This window comes from Girardinichthys multiradiatus, chromosome 22 (genome assembly GCF_021462225.1).
Source record: "Girardinichthys multiradiatus isolate DD_20200921_A chromosome 22, DD_fGirMul_XY1, whole genome shotgun sequence".
In the NCBI taxonomy this organism is placed as follows: Eukaryota; Metazoa; Chordata; class Actinopteri; order Cyprinodontiformes; family Goodeidae; genus Girardinichthys; species Girardinichthys multiradiatus.
Window position 1 is genome coordinate 41,276,012 of NC_061814.1, and position 17,994 is coordinate 41,294,005.

The following is a 17,994-nucleotide window of genomic DNA, read 5'->3' on the forward strand; positions in this document are numbered from 1 at the left end:
ATTAAGTCTGTCCCACTGCCCCCTCGGACTGTTACTTGACTTTTAGGTGAAGACAGTATTGACAACTCAGATGATTTATTGCAGTATTTCCATATCAAATGCAATTATTGCAATATTTGCATTTCATATGTACATATAGTTTGCTGTGCTTCTGTGATAGACTGGTGACCCCACCCCAACGATGGCTGAATGGATGGATGGATGGATGGATGGATGGACTATCAACTGTGAAACGGTTTTCATTGTTCATGTTAGGGAGCAGTTATGAGCTGTTATAATTATAAATAACTACATGCTTGATACATACACAGAAACGCTCTCAAATATTCTATATCACAAGCAAGTTTATTTATTTCCCCTTCAACGTCAAATTTACATTTGTAAACCAACATGTCTGATTAAAATATTTTAAATTAATTTAAAATATTTAATATCTTCCAAAAAACATTTTACAGTGTGCATATACAGGTCCTTCTCAAAAAATTAGCATATTGGGATAAAGTTCATTATTTTCTATAATGTAATGATGAAAATTTAACATTCATATATTTTAGATTCATTGCACACTAACTGAAATATTTCAGGTCTTTTATTGTCTTAATACGGATGATTTTGGCATACAGCTCATGAAAACCCAAAATTCCTATCTCACAAAATTAGCATATTTCATCCGACCAATAAAAGAAAAGTGTTTTTAATACAAAAAACGTCAACCTTCAAATAATCATGTACAGTTATGCACTCAATCCTTGGTCGGGAATCCTTTTGCAGAAATGACTGCTTCAATGCGGCGTGGCATGGAGGCAATCAGCCTGTGGCACTGCTGAGGTCTTATGGAGGCCCAGGATGCTTCGATAGCGGCCTTTAGCTCATCCAGAGTGTTGGGTCTTGAGTCTCTCAACGTTCTCTTCACAATATCCCACAGATTCTCTATGGGGTTCAGGTCAGGAGAGTTGGCAGGCCAATTGAGCACAGTGATACCATGGTCAGTAAACCATTTACCAGTGGTTTTGGCACTGTGAGCAGGTGCCAGGTCGTGCTGAAAAATGAAATATTCATCTCCATAAAGCTTTTCAGCAGATGGAAGCATGAAGTGCACCAAAATCTCCTGATAGCTAGCTGCATTGACCCTGCCCTTGATAAAACACAGTGGACCAACACCAGCAGCTGACACGGCACCCCAGACCATCACTGACTGTGGGTACTTGACACTGGACTTCTGGCATTTTGGCATTTCCTTCTCCCCAGTCTTCCTCCAGACTCTGGCACCTTAATTTCCGAATGACATGCAGAATTTGCTTTCATCCGAAAAAAGTACTTTGGACCACTGAGCAACAGTCCAGTGCTGCTTCTCTGTAGCCCAGGTCTGGGGAATGCGGCACCTGTAGCCCATTTCCTGCACACGCCTGTGCACGGTGGCTCTGGATGTTTCTACTCCAGACTCAGTCCACTGCTTCCGCAGGTCCCCCAAGGTCTGGAATCGGCCCTTCTCCACAATCTTCCTCAGGGTCCGGTCACCTCTTCTCGTTGTGCAGCGTTTTCTGCCACACCTTTTCCTTCCCACAGACTTCCCACTGAGGTGCCTTGATACAGCACTCTGGGAACAGCCTATTCGTTCAGAAATGTCTTTCTGTGTCTTACCCTCTTGCTTGAGGGTGTCAGTAGTGGCCTTCTGGACAGCAGTCAGGTCGGCAGTCTTACCCATGATTGGGTTTTGAGTGATGAACCAGGCTGGGAGTTTTAAAGGCCTCAGGAATCTTTTGCAGGGGTTTAGAGTTAACTCATTGATTCAGATGATGAGGTTCATAGCTCATTTAGAGACCCTTTTAATGATATGCTAATTTTGTGAGATAGGAATTTTGGGTTTTCATGAGCTGTATGCCAAAATCATCCGTATTAAGACAATAAAAGACCTGAAATATTTCAGTTAGTGTGCAATGAATCTAAAATATATGAATGTTAAATTTTCATCATGACATTATGGAAAATAATGAACTTTATCACAATATGCTAATTTTTTGAGAAGGACCTGTATGTATCCCACAGATTGCCACTCTGGCTCCCTGAGCCAAGACCCTTAGCCCCAGAATGCTCCCCGGGCGCCGCACAATGGCAGCCCACTGCTCCCTATAAGGGATGGGTTAAATGCAGAGGACAAATTTAGTTGTAATGTACATGTGCAATGACCAGTAAAGATGATTATTATTATTATTATTTATAATAGAAATAAAGAAATAAAAGAACATGAGATCAATTTATTTCTTCCACTTTGAAAACTAATTATGTATTTTTATTGGAAACAAACGAACTAAATAAATGACTGAATTTATGTAACAGAAACAGCCAATTGCAGCCTTGGTCTTATTCTTGTTCACTTGAAATTATTTATGAATGCAAGTTTGATTGGGCAATTGGCCGTTAGCCTTCAACCAATGAGCGCTTTCGCAGCACAAACGTCACCGTGTTTACCCGGAAACGACAGCCTGCGTTGAACTGTTCTTTAGTTGAAGGATTTCTCTGGGTTTTTTACTGAATAAAATGAGGAATTAGTTAAGTTTGAGTGTAAACCAGTGAGTCAACATGTATAGCGGACTACTGCCTAAAGATTTAACGGAAGACGACCTCAGTCCAGACGAGGAAGGGAAGGATGCACCAGAAGATGTTGTCGAGGAGAATCTTTCTGCTGGAAATTTCAGACAAGTCGCTGAGAACAGAGACTCTGTGGATGATGGTGAATCCCCTCAGACTGGGAATGATTCCCAGACTTGCAGTATGTCTGGAATATCCAGGGAAATGTGGCAAGTAGGTTGTTCTAATGACCTGTTCTTCAGTTTTAATAAAGCTGCATTGCAGTTCTTAAAAGAGAAAGAAATCCCGTCGAGCTGACGTGAAAATTATTTCATGTGTCTGTGCTGAAGAAATTTCAGGAGCTCCGTAAGAAGAAAGATGAAATTAAGACAATAAAGATCCACGAAAAACGAAAAAGAAGACGCAAAAAAGGTATATAAACTATAGGATTATTTCACTGCAGTGGAAGTATCTCAGCAAATCCATAACAAGTTTATTAATTTTTTTATTTTGTTATTAACAGGAAGAAAAATCGAGGAACCTGCAGAGGACAGGTAAAAGCTTATGATGTACTGTAGATTTAATGAATGCTATAAAGCTGTGGGCTACAAATACGTAAAAATATTTAATAACTGCTATAATTGAGGTGTTTTGCTTGTCAAACATAGAATTGATATAAAATGTCTTAACATTTCCATCCAAACGTCAGATTTTTGTGACATAAAAACATAAAACATTAAAAAACTTAATCCTTTGAAATTTAATTAAAAACAGTGAAATCTGTAAGGTGGAAATACTTTGTTGAAGCACCTTTTGATTCAGATGCACTATTCAGTGGAGTCTGTCAGCATCCCACATTTTAACATCGTAATATTTGTCTACTCTACCTTGCAGAAGTTCTCCAGATCTGTCAGGTTGTCAGTCTTCTCTTGTCCACAGCCCTCTTCAGGTGAACCCACGTGTTTCCTGCCATATTTAGTTGACAACTCTGGCTAGGCCAATCCTAAACTTAAATCTTCCTCTGATGAAGTCTTTCTTTGGTTGACTTGGATGTGTGCTTGGACTCACTGTGATGCTTAAAAGTGAAATCCCTCTCCATGATCACGTTTCTAGCAGACACCTGGAAGTGTTGGGTCAAAACGTACTGATATTTAGAACTGTTTATGATTTCAGCTTGAACAAAAACCCAGTTATATCTGAAGAAAAAGAACCCCAGAGTACCAACCTTCCACCACCTGTAGGTCTGGTGGAGTTCTGGTGGTGATCGGTGTTGGGTTATTTTTGCCAAGCTTTGGGATTTGGCCAGAACATCTAGTTTGGTTTAATCTGATAATAACACATTGCCCCATAAAAGTTTTTCTTTGGAAGAAACTATTTGTATCTTCTAACCCTATAGTCCAGACATGGACTTGTCTTTCTGCAACATATGGCTTTAGCTAAAGGATTAAAATGAGCAAAGAAAATCCTACTAAGACATTTATTTTTATATGTTCTCTCTGTATCTGTATATTGTTTGTTTTTTAGTTGAATTTTACAGAATTAAAACCTGTTTTGGCAAAACTGCAAAACAATCTGTATCGTTGTAAAGGAACTCATGATGCTGCTACTCTTGACTACTCTTGGCCATATAGGTTCTGAGCCTGTGAGAAACTGTTTCTGTCCTCATAACACTGTACTTTAGCAACACAATGCTGACTCTCTCCAACTGTTTCAGGATGCAGCTGAACAATAAAGGTTAACAGCAGGTCAGGACATGGTATTGCGTTAGTGCTGTTGTTTCCATGTTGTGATCATATCTGCACCTACAAGTTTTGATGTGCACGTCTTTTTATATTGTTTTTGTAGCAGCTGTGCTGTAATCAGCACTGGAATAATTTACTTAGAGCGCCACCTGCATGGCGTGGGCCCTACCGGGCACTATGCTCCCCTACAAAACAATGCCACAACTGCAATAACCACAAAGACCTTGCTATGGCAGTTTTGTTCTTGTTTAAGACCAGTCATGACCTATCACACCACCACAAGGAGCCCATTGCATTTGTCATATCCCTCTGAAGACGTGACCAAGACACTGGAAAGACCATCCATGTTTTGTTGTTTTTAAATCTGTAGCAGGATATTCAACCATTGTGAATGGTGTGTGTCGAAATAGCTAAAAAAACCATCCTGTCAGGCTCCGTCCATCCATAAATGCGTCTTCCTTACCTACTTAAAGCTTGCAGTGTCACTGGGGGCCCAGTATCTGTCTCCAGTGATCGGAACATGAATGTACTCATGCTACAGGGGCAAGAATAATAATAGGTCATTATGTCATGCTGACTGACCTAAAGAACTGTCTTAAAAATAGTTAGACGCTCTTAAAGATAAAACTGGAAAACAAGAATAGACTCAAGAATAGCAATCAAACCAGCAAACCTTTCTATAATGCCAGCAGTCTGACAGGGAGCAGAACCAGTGGGTAAAATCTAAGAAATTAAGCAATTTGAGATAAACCTGAAGTGTTTAAATCTTAACAAAAACTTATACTTATTCATTCTTATCAGCTCAACTAACTGCTCTGTCTGCACTGAACACTAAAAAGTGCTGAAAAGATCTGAAAAACGGACATTTTGGAAATAGAGCATTTAAAGTGACCTGGGCTGCCTGACCTGTGGGATATTTTTGTATCCTTGGCAGTAATCAATGTATAGCATTAGATGATTGAAGGTTCAACCTGTCCACCACAGAGGTGCCGAATCTGTAGTTCTCTGGATGAAATAATACACTAGTATTTTTTCATTACAAAAGGCTGTTGCAGTTTACTACATGGTTTATTTTAGTAAGTAAAACTTGTTGAATTAGGGTTTGTCCTACAGTGATGTTTGTCCACACATTCAGTGTTAACAGAATGTTTTGTTGTTGTTGTCAGGGAGCGACAGGATGACCGGGAGAAGCACTGGAAGGAGCTGAAGCAGTACTTTGGTGTGAACGATCGATTTCAACCCCCTGCGTGCTCTAAGCCGGCTCCGAAGGTAACAAAGCCTGCCTTCCAACCTGTCCTCTGAGCTTTAATTCTGGCTGTATAGCAGCTGTTAGTAACACCTTTACATCCTTTGTGTCTCTGTGCCGCTGTGTCTTCTGATTGTCTTATGCGATTTGACGTTCGGATCCGAAGAACCCTTTGTAATGATTCAGCCTGACAGAAAAGAATATTAGGGATTATGTTCAGTGACATTCAGTGATAAGATTACCCTTTCTGTTATGCTTGAGATGAAAGTGTGATTTTTTTCCTCTAGAGAAGTCTAAATGTTACTAGACAAAAGCAGACAGTGTTAGAGTATCTTCTGATGCTTCTGTAACTGAAACTAAAACATTTCAACTCTGCTTTTATACTGTTAATTAGCTAAAGAAAAATTAATGTTTTTATCACTGGAATACCCTGAATGAACATTGCAAAAGCTCACAAACTGCCAAAGAAGTAAAGGATTTTCAAACTACACTGTTAGAGCTGACCCAGAGACAGTTGAGTTTGAATGATCTCAATTTATGGAGCATTTCGTACCTAAATTAGCTAAAAACAGCCTACAATGATGTTTTTACTACTGATGAACCAAGATTGTGGATGAAACTAAATGATGTTAAATGGATGAAATAGAACTGAGCATATCAACAGAATACAGTGCCCAACAAAAGTATGTATAACCCGTGTCCTTTTCACACCTTGTTACGACACACTTTAATGTATTTTGTTGGGATTTTATGTGATACATCAAGTCAAAGTAGTGCATTATTGTGGCCTGGAACGAAAATGAGTTATGGTTTAGAAATGTCTTTCTTTTGTCATATATCTGTATTCAGCACCTTTTACTCTGACACATCTAAGAATAATCCAATGGTAAATGGTCCACCTGGATGTAATTTCATCTGATTATAAATCCTGGTGTTGTATAAGGACCTCAGAGGTTTGTTAGAGAACATTAGTGAACAAACAGCATTGTGAAGACCAAGGAACACAGCAGACAAGTCAGGGAGGACGTTGTGGAGAAGTTTAAAGCAGGGTAAGGTTCTACAACACCATCTCACAGAGCTCTGTGCAGTCCACCATCTGAACATGGAGAGAGGATGAACCAACTGCAGACTTACCAGGACGTCCACCTACACTACCGGCTGGGCAAGAACAACAATAATCAGAGAAGCTGTGAAAAAGTCGACGATAACTCTGGAAGAGCTGCAGAGATACACCGCTCAGGTGGCAGAATCTGCAGACACAAGTTACACACTCCAGAAATCTGGGATTAATGTCAGATTTGGCATTATTGGTAAAGAAAGTCATAATAATTCCTGTTTGCAGTTTGCCACAACCCATGATAGGGGACACAGCAAACCCATGGAAGAAGGTCTCCCTGCTCAGATGAGACTAAAATTAAAGTTTTCCACCTACATTCAGAATGTTATGTGGTGGAAACACATCCATCTAAACACCGCATCCCTTTGGTAAAACACGGTGGTGGCAGAATCGTGCTGTGGGAATGCATTTCTTCAGCAGGGACAGAGGAGATGAACTGAGCCAAATACAGCACAACTCTGGAAGAAAACCTTCGAGAGGGTTACGCAGAACCCAGCCCTAAATCTGTGGCAAGACTTGAATGTTGATGTTCATCGATGCTGTCCATCCAATCTGAACTTCAGCTCAGTCTCTAGATGTGCTAACCCTGTAGGGACGTAACCCAAAAGATCCTCAGCTGTAATTACAACAGAAGTTGGTTCTAGTGTTGTCTCAGGAGAGGCTGAAGAATATAACGCATAGTGGATAATTCACTGTGTACTTTGTGTTGGTCTATCACATAAAATACATCACAGTTTGTGACAAATAGGTAGAAGGGGTGTGAATACTTGTGGTTATAGATTTAAATCTCTGGGTGCCTGCCAATAAAATAACAGTAATAAGGTGACTGAGAACGCACTTTGTTGTCATGTAGTGAATATTTTGAGGTTATTTTTGCAAGGCACAGTACAGTTGTCATGATTCATCCAACAGCTGACCTCAAACACATTTTCAGCTAGTTTGTGAAAAAACTAGAGCAAGTGTATTTGAACTACATTAGTGTGGAAGTATTAATATTTACAACTGTGTTCTGGTATATTTTACTTACTAAGATGAAAATTTGGGCTCCTTGCAGCAGAGATGGCTTTCCATCAGTAACCGAGGGCTTGTCAGCACCCCCCTACCCTCCTCCTCTCGGGTCTGTAATGGAAATATGTAATTAAAGAATCACATTTATGTTTGGTAATCTCCTGTAGCATTTCTAAGATTTCCTGACTAATATCCAATCAAAACGGTTTTCATTTGTGAAGCAAAATCTACATATTTGTAGTAATGGCAATCATATTAAAAATAAGGCCCTGGGGAATTTTTTCAAGTTACTTTGATATTTTTTTTCCCTCCCTACCCGTATTTCAAATAAAAAGAGAAAAATCTGAACCCCCCATCCATCTCTTTCGCAGTCCGGCCTAGAAAAGAGCATAGAGGAGGCCATCGCTGAAGGGGACGTTGCAAAGGCGGAGGAGATGAGCGACAGACTCGCCACTCGAGAGGTACGTTCAGCAGATAAGCGATCTTTGGGGTGCGCCCGCTGTGACAAATCAAGCTAATGGATCCGTGGCCTTTTTTGCTGCAAAGACATAGAGGAACAAAAACACACGCAGACATCCACCATTCAGTCCTGCAGCTCTTTTCCTATTGAGTTAATGGAAAGCCCTCCCCTTAGTTTTGAAGTGCTGCAGTGTCTAAAGGACTTTTGGCTCTGCTTTTTAATGAAGGGGTACATTGCTTTCAAGCCAACTGTTAAATCATTCTCTAGGTAAGAGTTTCATACCTTTGAAGTGTGCGTGTCCCTAAATGCACTGCCTGAAGTTTTGTAACTAAGCGGCTCGGCTGGCGTCGAAGATCGAGTGGCTTGAAAGTAATTTAGCATAAAACGTAGCCCACACACACACACACACACACACACACACACACTATTGATTTAACAGACACAAAGCTACAGTGCTGAACTGCATCAAACTTAAACTTCTTTGTTTTATGTTTAGTGTCGCTTGCAGCGTCAAATAAGCTTTTATCATGGGACCAACACAAAATAAAAAGCAAAATGTTGACTCTGGTCTTATTGCTGGTCCAGGATTTCAGCAGAGTTGCTAAAATGGAGGCAACACCTTTTCGTTTCAGTAACATCCAAAATTTAGCCTTCATAAAAACACAAGAATTTACATCACATAATACCAGTCCAAGGTTGGAACACAGCTTTGTCATTTAATCGGTCATTTAATGCATTTTTGTTACTTTCTATATAGTAGATACATCATGAAGACAGCATAACTATAAAACAAAAGAATGGACAATTCTGTACCAAACAAATAATTTTAAAATAACATCTTTAATATTTCAGATTCTTCCCCTTTGTTTCAATTACTGCTTTTGAGTCTCTTCTCTAGATGGGTTTCATGAGGTGGTCACATGAAAAGGTTTTCCAACAGTTGTGAAGGAGATCCAGAGAGGGGAATAAAAATTAAGACAAACATTAAATGAGAAGGGGTGTCCAAACGTTTGGCTGGTTGTGTATTTTCACCCAGTTTGTTGTCAGTTCCATGAATAATGAGGTATGGTTGCCACAAATAGTTTTAATTAATCTAAATGACACATTTTCTTCCATAAAGGTATTTCATTTTTCTTGTTTTTTTTATAATAAACCTTTGCCTTTATTGCATACCACCAAATCAACTGGAAACAAACTTCACATTAAAGTATGTAATATATGAGTAAAGTAGCACCTCAAACATAGCATAACTAAATTACATGAAGCTCTTATTATTTATGCATTTACAAAAAAGTATTCAGTGTTGAATATGGTGATCAGAAATCGATCTCCGTTTAGCCATGAGTGTAACTCCAAAAGACAATCAAGTTCTAATGTAACCTTTACTTAAAACAGAGAATTCAACTTAAACATGACCTATATTTGTATTACTCCTTTATTTTTTTTCATTTTTTGACAGTAGGTAGACATGAAAGAGGGCAATGTGAGGGGGAGTCATTTGGCAAAGGTCGCCAGGTCCGGGACTCGAACCTGGGACAGCCACATCGAGGACTATAGCCTCTCCACATGGTCGCGCGCTTAACCCCTACACTGCCAGCGCTGTGCCCCATCTATTTTGAATTTGATTGAATTTTGAAATGATTAATATTTACACAAATGTGACTAAAATGCAATGAAGTAAAATTAATTTGGTTGGGTTATCAAGGTATGCACAGTAACAGCAGCACACAAAGGTTAAGTAAAGAAAACAGGCTACAGTGCTTTCAAAAAGCATTTTCCCCTGACAGATTTCTTCTGGTTTTGCTTATTTGTGACACTGAAATGTTTCAGATCATCAAACAAAACTTGAATATTCAATTAATTAATTAGTTAAAGGAAAAAAAGAAGTAATTGCCTCCTAAGTGTAGTAACTGTAATAACTGCTGCACCCTTGGCAGCCATCATGCATTTTGTAAACTGGCAATGTGTCTTTTCCATCACTGTGGAGGCATTTTGGTCCACTCTTCTTAGCAGAATTGTTTTGATTCAGCCACATTGGAGAGTCTTTCAGCATGACTGAGCCACAGCAGCAACTAAATATTTAGGGATATGATTTAATGCTTTGACTAGGCCACACCAAAGTAATCACTTAGTTGAATTTGCTGTGTGCTTTAGATAATGGTCCTGCTGCATAGCTGAGGTGTGCTTCAAATTAATGTCACAAACTGATGGTCGGGGATTCTTCTTAAGGATTTTCTGCTACAGAGCAGAATTTATGGTTCCATCAGTTGCAGGAAGTCGTCCATCTCCTAAAAGAGCAAAGCAGCTCTAGATCATCACACTCCCACCCCATGTTTGACTGTAGGTATACCATTATTTCCTCCGAAATGCAGTGTTGGTTTTGTGCTTCATATTACCTGGCGCACACCTTCTAAAAAGATTCTTTTTTGTTCTGGAGATCATTAAGATGCTCTTTGTGTTGATTTTGGTCAGCTGAATTTTTCAACATTAAGGAGAACCCTGAGCATCCTCTTCATCAGACTGTCGTACAACAACAGTGTCTTCAGTCAGAGGCTTCTTCAGACCTGCTGTAAGACAGACGCTACAGGAGATCCTTCCTGCCCACAGCCATCAGTATCTACAATGGCTTTTTGAGGAAACCTGTATAGCTAGTAGTTTGATGGTCTGTTTTACTGTTTCAGGACCTGGAAGACTTGCAGTAATCGATGGAAGCCTAAATTCTGCTCCCTACTTTGAGCTACTTACACAGCATGAAGGCACAGTAAAGTTTTGGAGTGGCCAAGTCAAATCCTTGACTTTAATCTGATTGAGATGGTGTTGCGTGACTCTAAACAGGCCATTCATGTGTGAACAAATGAGTCTGGCTGAAGTAAAACAACTCTGCAAAGAAGAGCAGTTCAAGTGTTTTCCACAGTGATGGAAAAGAGACACCGACAGTAATCAAAAACGCTTGATGGCAGTTGTTGCCACCAGGGTTGGCATAACCAGTTATTATGTTTAGGGGCATTTACTTTTTCACACGGGCAAGCTGGTGTGGATAGCTTGTTTTCCCTTAGTGATTGACTCGTTGAATTTACGCATTTACTCAAGTCTTTCAATATCTTGTCAGATATTAAAATTTGTTTAATGCTTTTAAACATTTAAGTGTGATAGAAAAAAGCAAAACCAGATGACATCTGAAAGGGGCCACATACTTTTTCACAGCACTGTCAATGAAAACTGTTTCCAGGTGCCACATTTATCAACACTTGGCTGTTGGGCTGGCTGGTACTGTACAGACACGGTTTCTGCGATCGTTTCTCCATCCACATTTACACCTATTTGTATTTCTTTTTTTTAATGTTTAGGTTTCCAGGGGTGCACTTTCTTTTCCCCATGACTGTTTGTTCCTGGAAATATCCTGACCCATTCCGAGTGAATAAACCTGATTTAGTACATTAAAAGGCAGCTTTACAAATGGCTGAACTGGTATTACCAACATGCTCCAGTTTCTCCCAGGTTTAATAGACATCGCTCCTTTCATTTTCCCGTTTTTACCACCAGCAGATTGTTCAAATATGGGGGAGTTAATGGAAAGCTTTGCTGAGTGGCACCTGCACCGTACTTTCCTGAAAGCCTCTTATGGTGCTGGTGGATTGGTTTTAGCCTGAGCTGAGGTTCTCCCCTCCCTGGCACCTGCCTCCAGTCTTGCCAGAACCGTGATGGGACCTGACAGCAGTTTGGCAGGAACAACTCTTTGCTGAGCAGTGAAAACTTCATTTCAGGGGAAATTGACCATATTGAAGTCCCTGAAACCAAAGTGATGCAAAGTTGTGCATGTTTACTTTTACATTTATGATACATACTTATAAAAGTGTTCTATTTAATAGCAGCCTGGGTGTTTTCTGCCATCCTGCTTCTCCTCACTTTTGACAAGAACACGGCGACAAAACTGGATCAATAATCTCCACTGTGGCCACCATCAATATCAGGGTTCGGACCGAGGGAATCATTTGGAGTGGAGAAGTCTAGATGTTTAATTTGTTTATGGTCATAACAGAGAGACATGATCATGGCAGGCGTTTTGCTTGAATAATGGTACGTTAAGGGGCCGTTTGTCCCTTTTCGGCATTGTTTTGTAAAGAAAATGCTGCTACACGCTAGGTGACAAAGTTTCAATGTATTTACATCCTCAATCTAATGGATTCTCTCTTATCTCCTCAAAGCAAAAGGAATGAAAAGTAGATAGAGTTTGCCCGTCAAATAGAAAGAAACAAAAATGTTTCTGTTGTTTAGAGCTCCCTCAAATCAATTAATGATTTCCATTTGCCCTACTTTTCTTTTTTTTCAATCTTAGCATGAAACTAATTTGATTAAAAAAACTGTTGTGAAGGCTCCAAACAAATGCTGAGATTATGTTCTTCTGCCGCAGTCAAACTTCTTTGATGCTCTGCTTCAATATTATGATTTGAGGGTTTTTTTAAATTCTCATTACAGCTTTTAAATATAAGCTGGAAGCCTTTTGTTTTTGGATTAATTCCTTTTTAAAAGTAAAAGTATTAAAAGCTGCATAGATGCAACAAAGAAATAACGACTTCTTTTTTTAGGTAAATTAAAAATGTTGTAAACCTTGATCAAAGAAAGCTTGATCCAAGCTAAATTCAGTTCTTTTTGCGAGTTTTAGTCATTTTGTATTAACTCTTTCAGGTATGAAATGGAGGCACCTGTTATGGGCCGTTTCAGGCGCTAATTCACACCCCCTTTGAGGGACGTACTTTAATCTAATTCAGACATTAGCCGGGATAAACTTTCCACTTTAGTATGACCTTCAGTATCAAGAACACAAATATTTAACAACAATGACCCGTTTTTATTTAGAAAAGGCTGCAAAAAACTGCAGTTTCCAAACAGCGTTACCTCACCAGGTGTGATAGGTGGCGCCCTTTTAGTTTTCACTCCTTGAATGTTTTTTTTGCACAACCGGAAATATTTCCAAACAGCCAGATTGGTCTTTTTTATAAGTATGGTTGCAAAGTGTAGTATATGTACAGCCAGCTGACCAGCTGACTGACAGTGTGCAGCAACAGGCCGGGGTGCATTGTTCTGTGCTTCGTACAGCCGGAGAACCCTGGTGGTACCCAAGACCTTGTCTGGCATTAGAAGGACCATAACTGTTGAAGACCTTGCTGCACCTTGGTGCTGTTAAGCAGTCCATGCCTAATCTCATCATGATCTATGTGACTCTGATTACAACATATCTGCCAACAGGAGTTATTTTGGTTGATCAGGAGCTATAATCTTTCATTAAATTGATTAAAGTTTAATTCAGTGGTGCCAAACAGGGATCAGAACCATGATCAATCATTTGAAATAGCGTTAAATCTAACATTTTCACAAAATAATTTACAATAACATAAATTAAATGTGAGATTAAATCCTTTCTATGATATTTTTCTATAGTTCACCTAAATGCAACATGTGGGTACGACTTGGCAAAGAAATGAATCAACGTGGAGCTGATTTCTGCTGATCCATGTCTTGTTTCTTTTCCAAACCTTTAGAGAAACAAAACGTTCCTTCCTAAAGAAGCTCTTGTAGGCGAAATAAAATTTAAAAAGGCAAATTTTCTAATGTGGAAGACCGGGTCTCCGTTCTTTGATTACAGCTCTTTATTTTGAACCTCTACAAGTCTTCTGCGTGCATCCCAATTAGTTTGGTAATTAGCATAACACAGACTGACACACCTTATAACCTGTTCAGAGTCTGACAGGAGAGCAGGACTGAGCTGGTAACTAATGATGACATCAGCTCTGGTTAATAGCCGACATTTTTATTGCTAAGAATTTATTACAGACATCAGATTTCAGGAAGGTTTACAAAAACCAAAATGTTGCAGTCATGTCCACAGTAAAAAAAAAATATATATATTTTAATTTATTGGGGATTGTTCCTGTTGTGGTATAGATCTTGTCTGTGTGAGCAGAAATCTGTCAGGGTTCTTTGAATCTGTTTGCTGGTGCAGATTCTCAGTCATCCAAGACACAACCAAACTTGGTGCTTGAGTAGAAGGCAGCTGGTCCTCTTCTCTTGTTTCTTGATGACGTTTTACCTCTCATCCAAAAGGCTGAAGAACTGGAACAACCTGAAACGTCCTCAACAAACAAGACAAGTCCAGTTCTACTCAAGCACTTAGGTGTAAATCTTTTATGTGTTCTAGATCATTTTAGACTCACCCTTAAGCAACAATCTTTATTTTTATGTCCTATTTTTCAACAGGACTCACTCAACAAAAAAAACATAATTCAGGTAACAATAAAACACATAAAATAAACTAAAACATAAACAACAAGAAATCAAATTACAGAGTACCAAGCACGCTAAAAAGTAATAATTTACAAATGCAGTCAAAAGACTTTAAAAATAATAATAATAAAATAATAATAACTACATTTATTGATGTTTAGACCTGGAAGTGCTACTACTGAATCGTACAGGAAAAAGGAGACTCAGTGTCAACTTTACCTATAAGCCTAAGCTTCAGGTCACTGTTTTTACAGCTTTTAGTAGCGATGCTCTATTGATCAAAATCCCTTGGTTGGCTGTGACTGGTGATCATAGTGTGAAATACCTAAAATCAGATGATTTTTTTTTGTCATGTTCAGTAAATGCATTAAAGCTGAAAACTACCACCTTTTCTGACCTCTAAACAAGCCGCCTGCTCTTCGGTGTTTGCTGTATCCCCTACATGGCTCGTAGCAAGCTTTTGACGGGACTTCTTCAACGTTAGCTGACTTCTTGCTACTTTTACACACAAACCAGATTTGTTGCGTGCCCGATTTAATAGTTAGTTGTGTAAGCAGAATCTCCAACCTGAGCCGTGGATCTCTGCAGCTCTTTCAGAGTCACCATGGGGCTTTAGCCTGCTTCTCTGATTAATGCTCTCCTTGCCTGGCCTGTTTAAGTGGATGGCCATGTCTTGTTAGTTTGCAGATATGTGAGATGTTTGCGACATGTTCAGCTGTTTTTTATTGCTAACCTTGCTGTAAACTTCTCCTAAACTGTATCCCTGACCTTCCCCACTGTAAAAAGAACTTGCATACAGGTTTTTACTAATTAAGTAACTTTTTAAGGCAGTTGGTAACGCTGGATGTTATTGAGGGGTATTGGAGTAAAGGGGGCGAAATACAAATTCATATCCAGCATTTCCAGTTTTTATCTGAAAACCATGTTTTTATTTCACTTCACCATTGTTCACTACTTATAGTTGGTCTATCACATAAAATCCCAATAAAATAAATTGAAGTTTGTGTTTATAACAAGACAAAATGTGAAAAAGTTCAAGAGGTTTGAATACATTTGAAAGGAAGAAACATAGGGAACCCAGTTTAGCCTTGTTTGTGGGTTCATGTGTTCTGAAAGGACCTTTGCTGGTGGACCTTCCTTTGGAAGCTGTTTTCAGCCAGATTAACCTGATTAGTCAAACTGTTTGAAAATTGGTCCCTCCTAATTGGCTGCACAATAATTAGCCGTATGAATATGCATTAGCAGAAGCGGTTTCTGTGGCTTTTGAACAAGCGGATGGTTAGAGAACATCCCTCATTATGTCTGAGCTCATATTTCAATAGGCAGCAGCCGCTGAAAGGAAAAGCCCCGCTGTCCTTGAAATCTACCCTTTGGAAAGCCTCGCCTAAACGCAGCAGAACAAAGGTGCTGCGGCATTTTGTCAGAGGAGACATGGTGGCTTAGTTAAAACAAAGAGCTGAACTAAGAGGGTTTCATGATATTTATGTTATTTAACACCTTTTTTTTTTTCTTCTCACCACCTTCTGTTTGTAATCAAAAACATTAATGAGCAGAGCCTTTGTGGAAAGTGGGTTTTATCAGATTGTGAGTGTCCCCGCCCCACTTCATGGAGACTCCCCTGTTTCCTCCAGGCTACCTCGTAGAGAGTTTAGGGGAACTCTCCTCTTTGTTCATTTCTCCTTCAGCATAAGCAATTTATCACTGAATGAACTTATATTGTATCTCAGTATGACTCACATTAAATGTTCGCCTATTAATTTTGAAATGGATTTTTGAAATGGGTACTAAGCTTTTATCAAATGCCTGGGAATCTCATTTGGATTATTGTATTTCATTAATTACTTGATAGACAAAGCATACTTTTCAATGTAGATTTGTGTGCTGTTTAATTAATTACCATGTTTTCTCTTTTAATTAAAGCCATTTTTTTTAAATTAAAGCCCACAGCAAAACACATATATAATTTGTTTGTAATTAGGCCTTAATTGGTGGTAGTGGAAGCTTAGCACCCTCGGTTTCTTTTTTCATGATTGCCATTTTATTGCCAGTCACTCATTAATTAAACTGTTTTTTTTCTAATTAGCTTATAAAACTGTTGATGGCATATTATTCTAAGTGTGAGTTCAAAGCTTGCTAATAAGCCTCCCCTACTCAGAAGGGGTGAGATAATAAAACATGCACAAAGCAGGCAAACTTTTTTGTTGTCTATTCCCTACAGATGACATGACATGTGTATCTAGGATCAGATTAATAGAGAAGGAAGTGGAGCCATGCCTGCTCTTCTGTGCCTCCCCTCCAATAGTGGCTTCCTTTTTTTGCTCACCATGTAAATCTGGGTTTTTTTTTTAAGTGAAGGTAAGATTACAAAAAGCTCTCCTCAAGTCCCCCAAAGAGGGTGATATACTTCTGTGGGAATACAGCAACATAAAGGTTTCCCTGATGCAGTATTTGGACTTATCCATTCGTGATCTTAATATGAAAGTTGCAGTGATTTTAGCTTCCTGCTGAAGTTTGGGGTTAAAATTATCATTAAGTTTCCAAGAAAACCCGTTGCTCTTTGTCTGTTGCTGCATATTTTAATGGCCGGAGAGGGGGAATGAAAATCAAATTGTCATGGTTGATTTTTCCAATTTTATGTATTTTTTTTTCTCATATAGGAACTCCACTACCTTTTTATTGGGTGCTACATTCAGAAACAAAACACAGACTTATAAGCAATAAAACAATCCTATTAATGATGAAGAAACCGTGTCGGTCAAGCTCTGAATCCCCTTCATGGTTTGTACCAAGCTCTATAGCTATATATAATACTTAAAAAAACAAAAATAAAACTCAAATTCAAACATGTTAAGCTATATGATTAAAAACTAAATATTCATGCCTCTTTCCTCAAACGTAAGCATGTTTTATAAGTCCTAAAAGTAAACATCTGTTTACACCTATGTACATTTCGATTTTGTAATATTAGCTTTGATAAAAGTAACTTCTGAACAGCCACTTTAGCAGTTAATGCATTAGTGTATTAATTTTTACTGGCAGACCAGTTGATGATCATAGAAAGCAACAAACACGGAAAGTGTTCATTATCTGTGGACACAGGTAGAGTTTGAACCACTTTATTTTATTTATGTTAAAGGACCACTGTGCACAGTGCAATCACTGATAAATGTTTGTTAAAAACCTTAAAATAAAGCCATCTTAATCTCAAACTGAACAATTTAGAAAAATCCAAGGATCAATTTGAGCACACTTTTATTTAGTGAGGAAAATAAATCTGCATTAGGAAATATTTTTCATTAAGTAAATCAACAGAGGGGCTTCTAAAACCCCTTAAAACAAATACGACTGAAGCATTTTTAACTTTATTTTCTTTTTTACATTGAACAGAGTTTCTAAAAACTTCTGACTAGTAATCCATGAGTTCCTGTTTTCCTGGGACATAAATATGAAGTGACACAGAGACTCATTTGTTTTAGCCACTGGCCCAGACTCTGGACAACGAGCAGAACTTGTCTCGCCTGCTAGAGGAAGACTAAGCGCTGTTTTGTTGGTATGAGGTAATATAAAGTAT

At 38.8% G+C, this 17,994-nt stretch overlaps 1 protein-coding gene across 3 annotated transcripts in view; it reads left to right on the forward strand.

Annotated features, from left to right (window-relative positions):
• The first annotated feature begins 2,444 nt into the window (after window positions 1-2,444).
• The window catches only part of fam204a (family with sequence similarity 204 member A), a 30,955-nt gene continuing 15,405 nt past the window's right edge, over window positions 2,445-17,994 (forward strand). For all 3 annotated transcript variants that reach the window (XR_007036139.1, XR_007036138.1, XM_047352414.1), the window contains exons 1-5: window positions 2,445-2,802; window positions 2,919-3,000; window positions 3,092-3,122; window positions 5,477-5,579; window positions 8,053-8,142. Coding sequence is in view for 1 of the 3 variants with exons in the window: in XM_047352414.1 (XP_047208370.1) it covers window positions 2,581-2,802; window positions 2,919-3,000; window positions 3,092-3,122; window positions 5,477-5,579; window positions 8,053-8,142 (528 nt within the window). In the remaining 2 variants the exon portion in view is untranslated. The remainder of the gene's footprint in view (window positions 2,803-2,918; window positions 3,001-3,091; window positions 3,123-5,476; window positions 5,580-8,052; window positions 8,143-17,994) is intronic.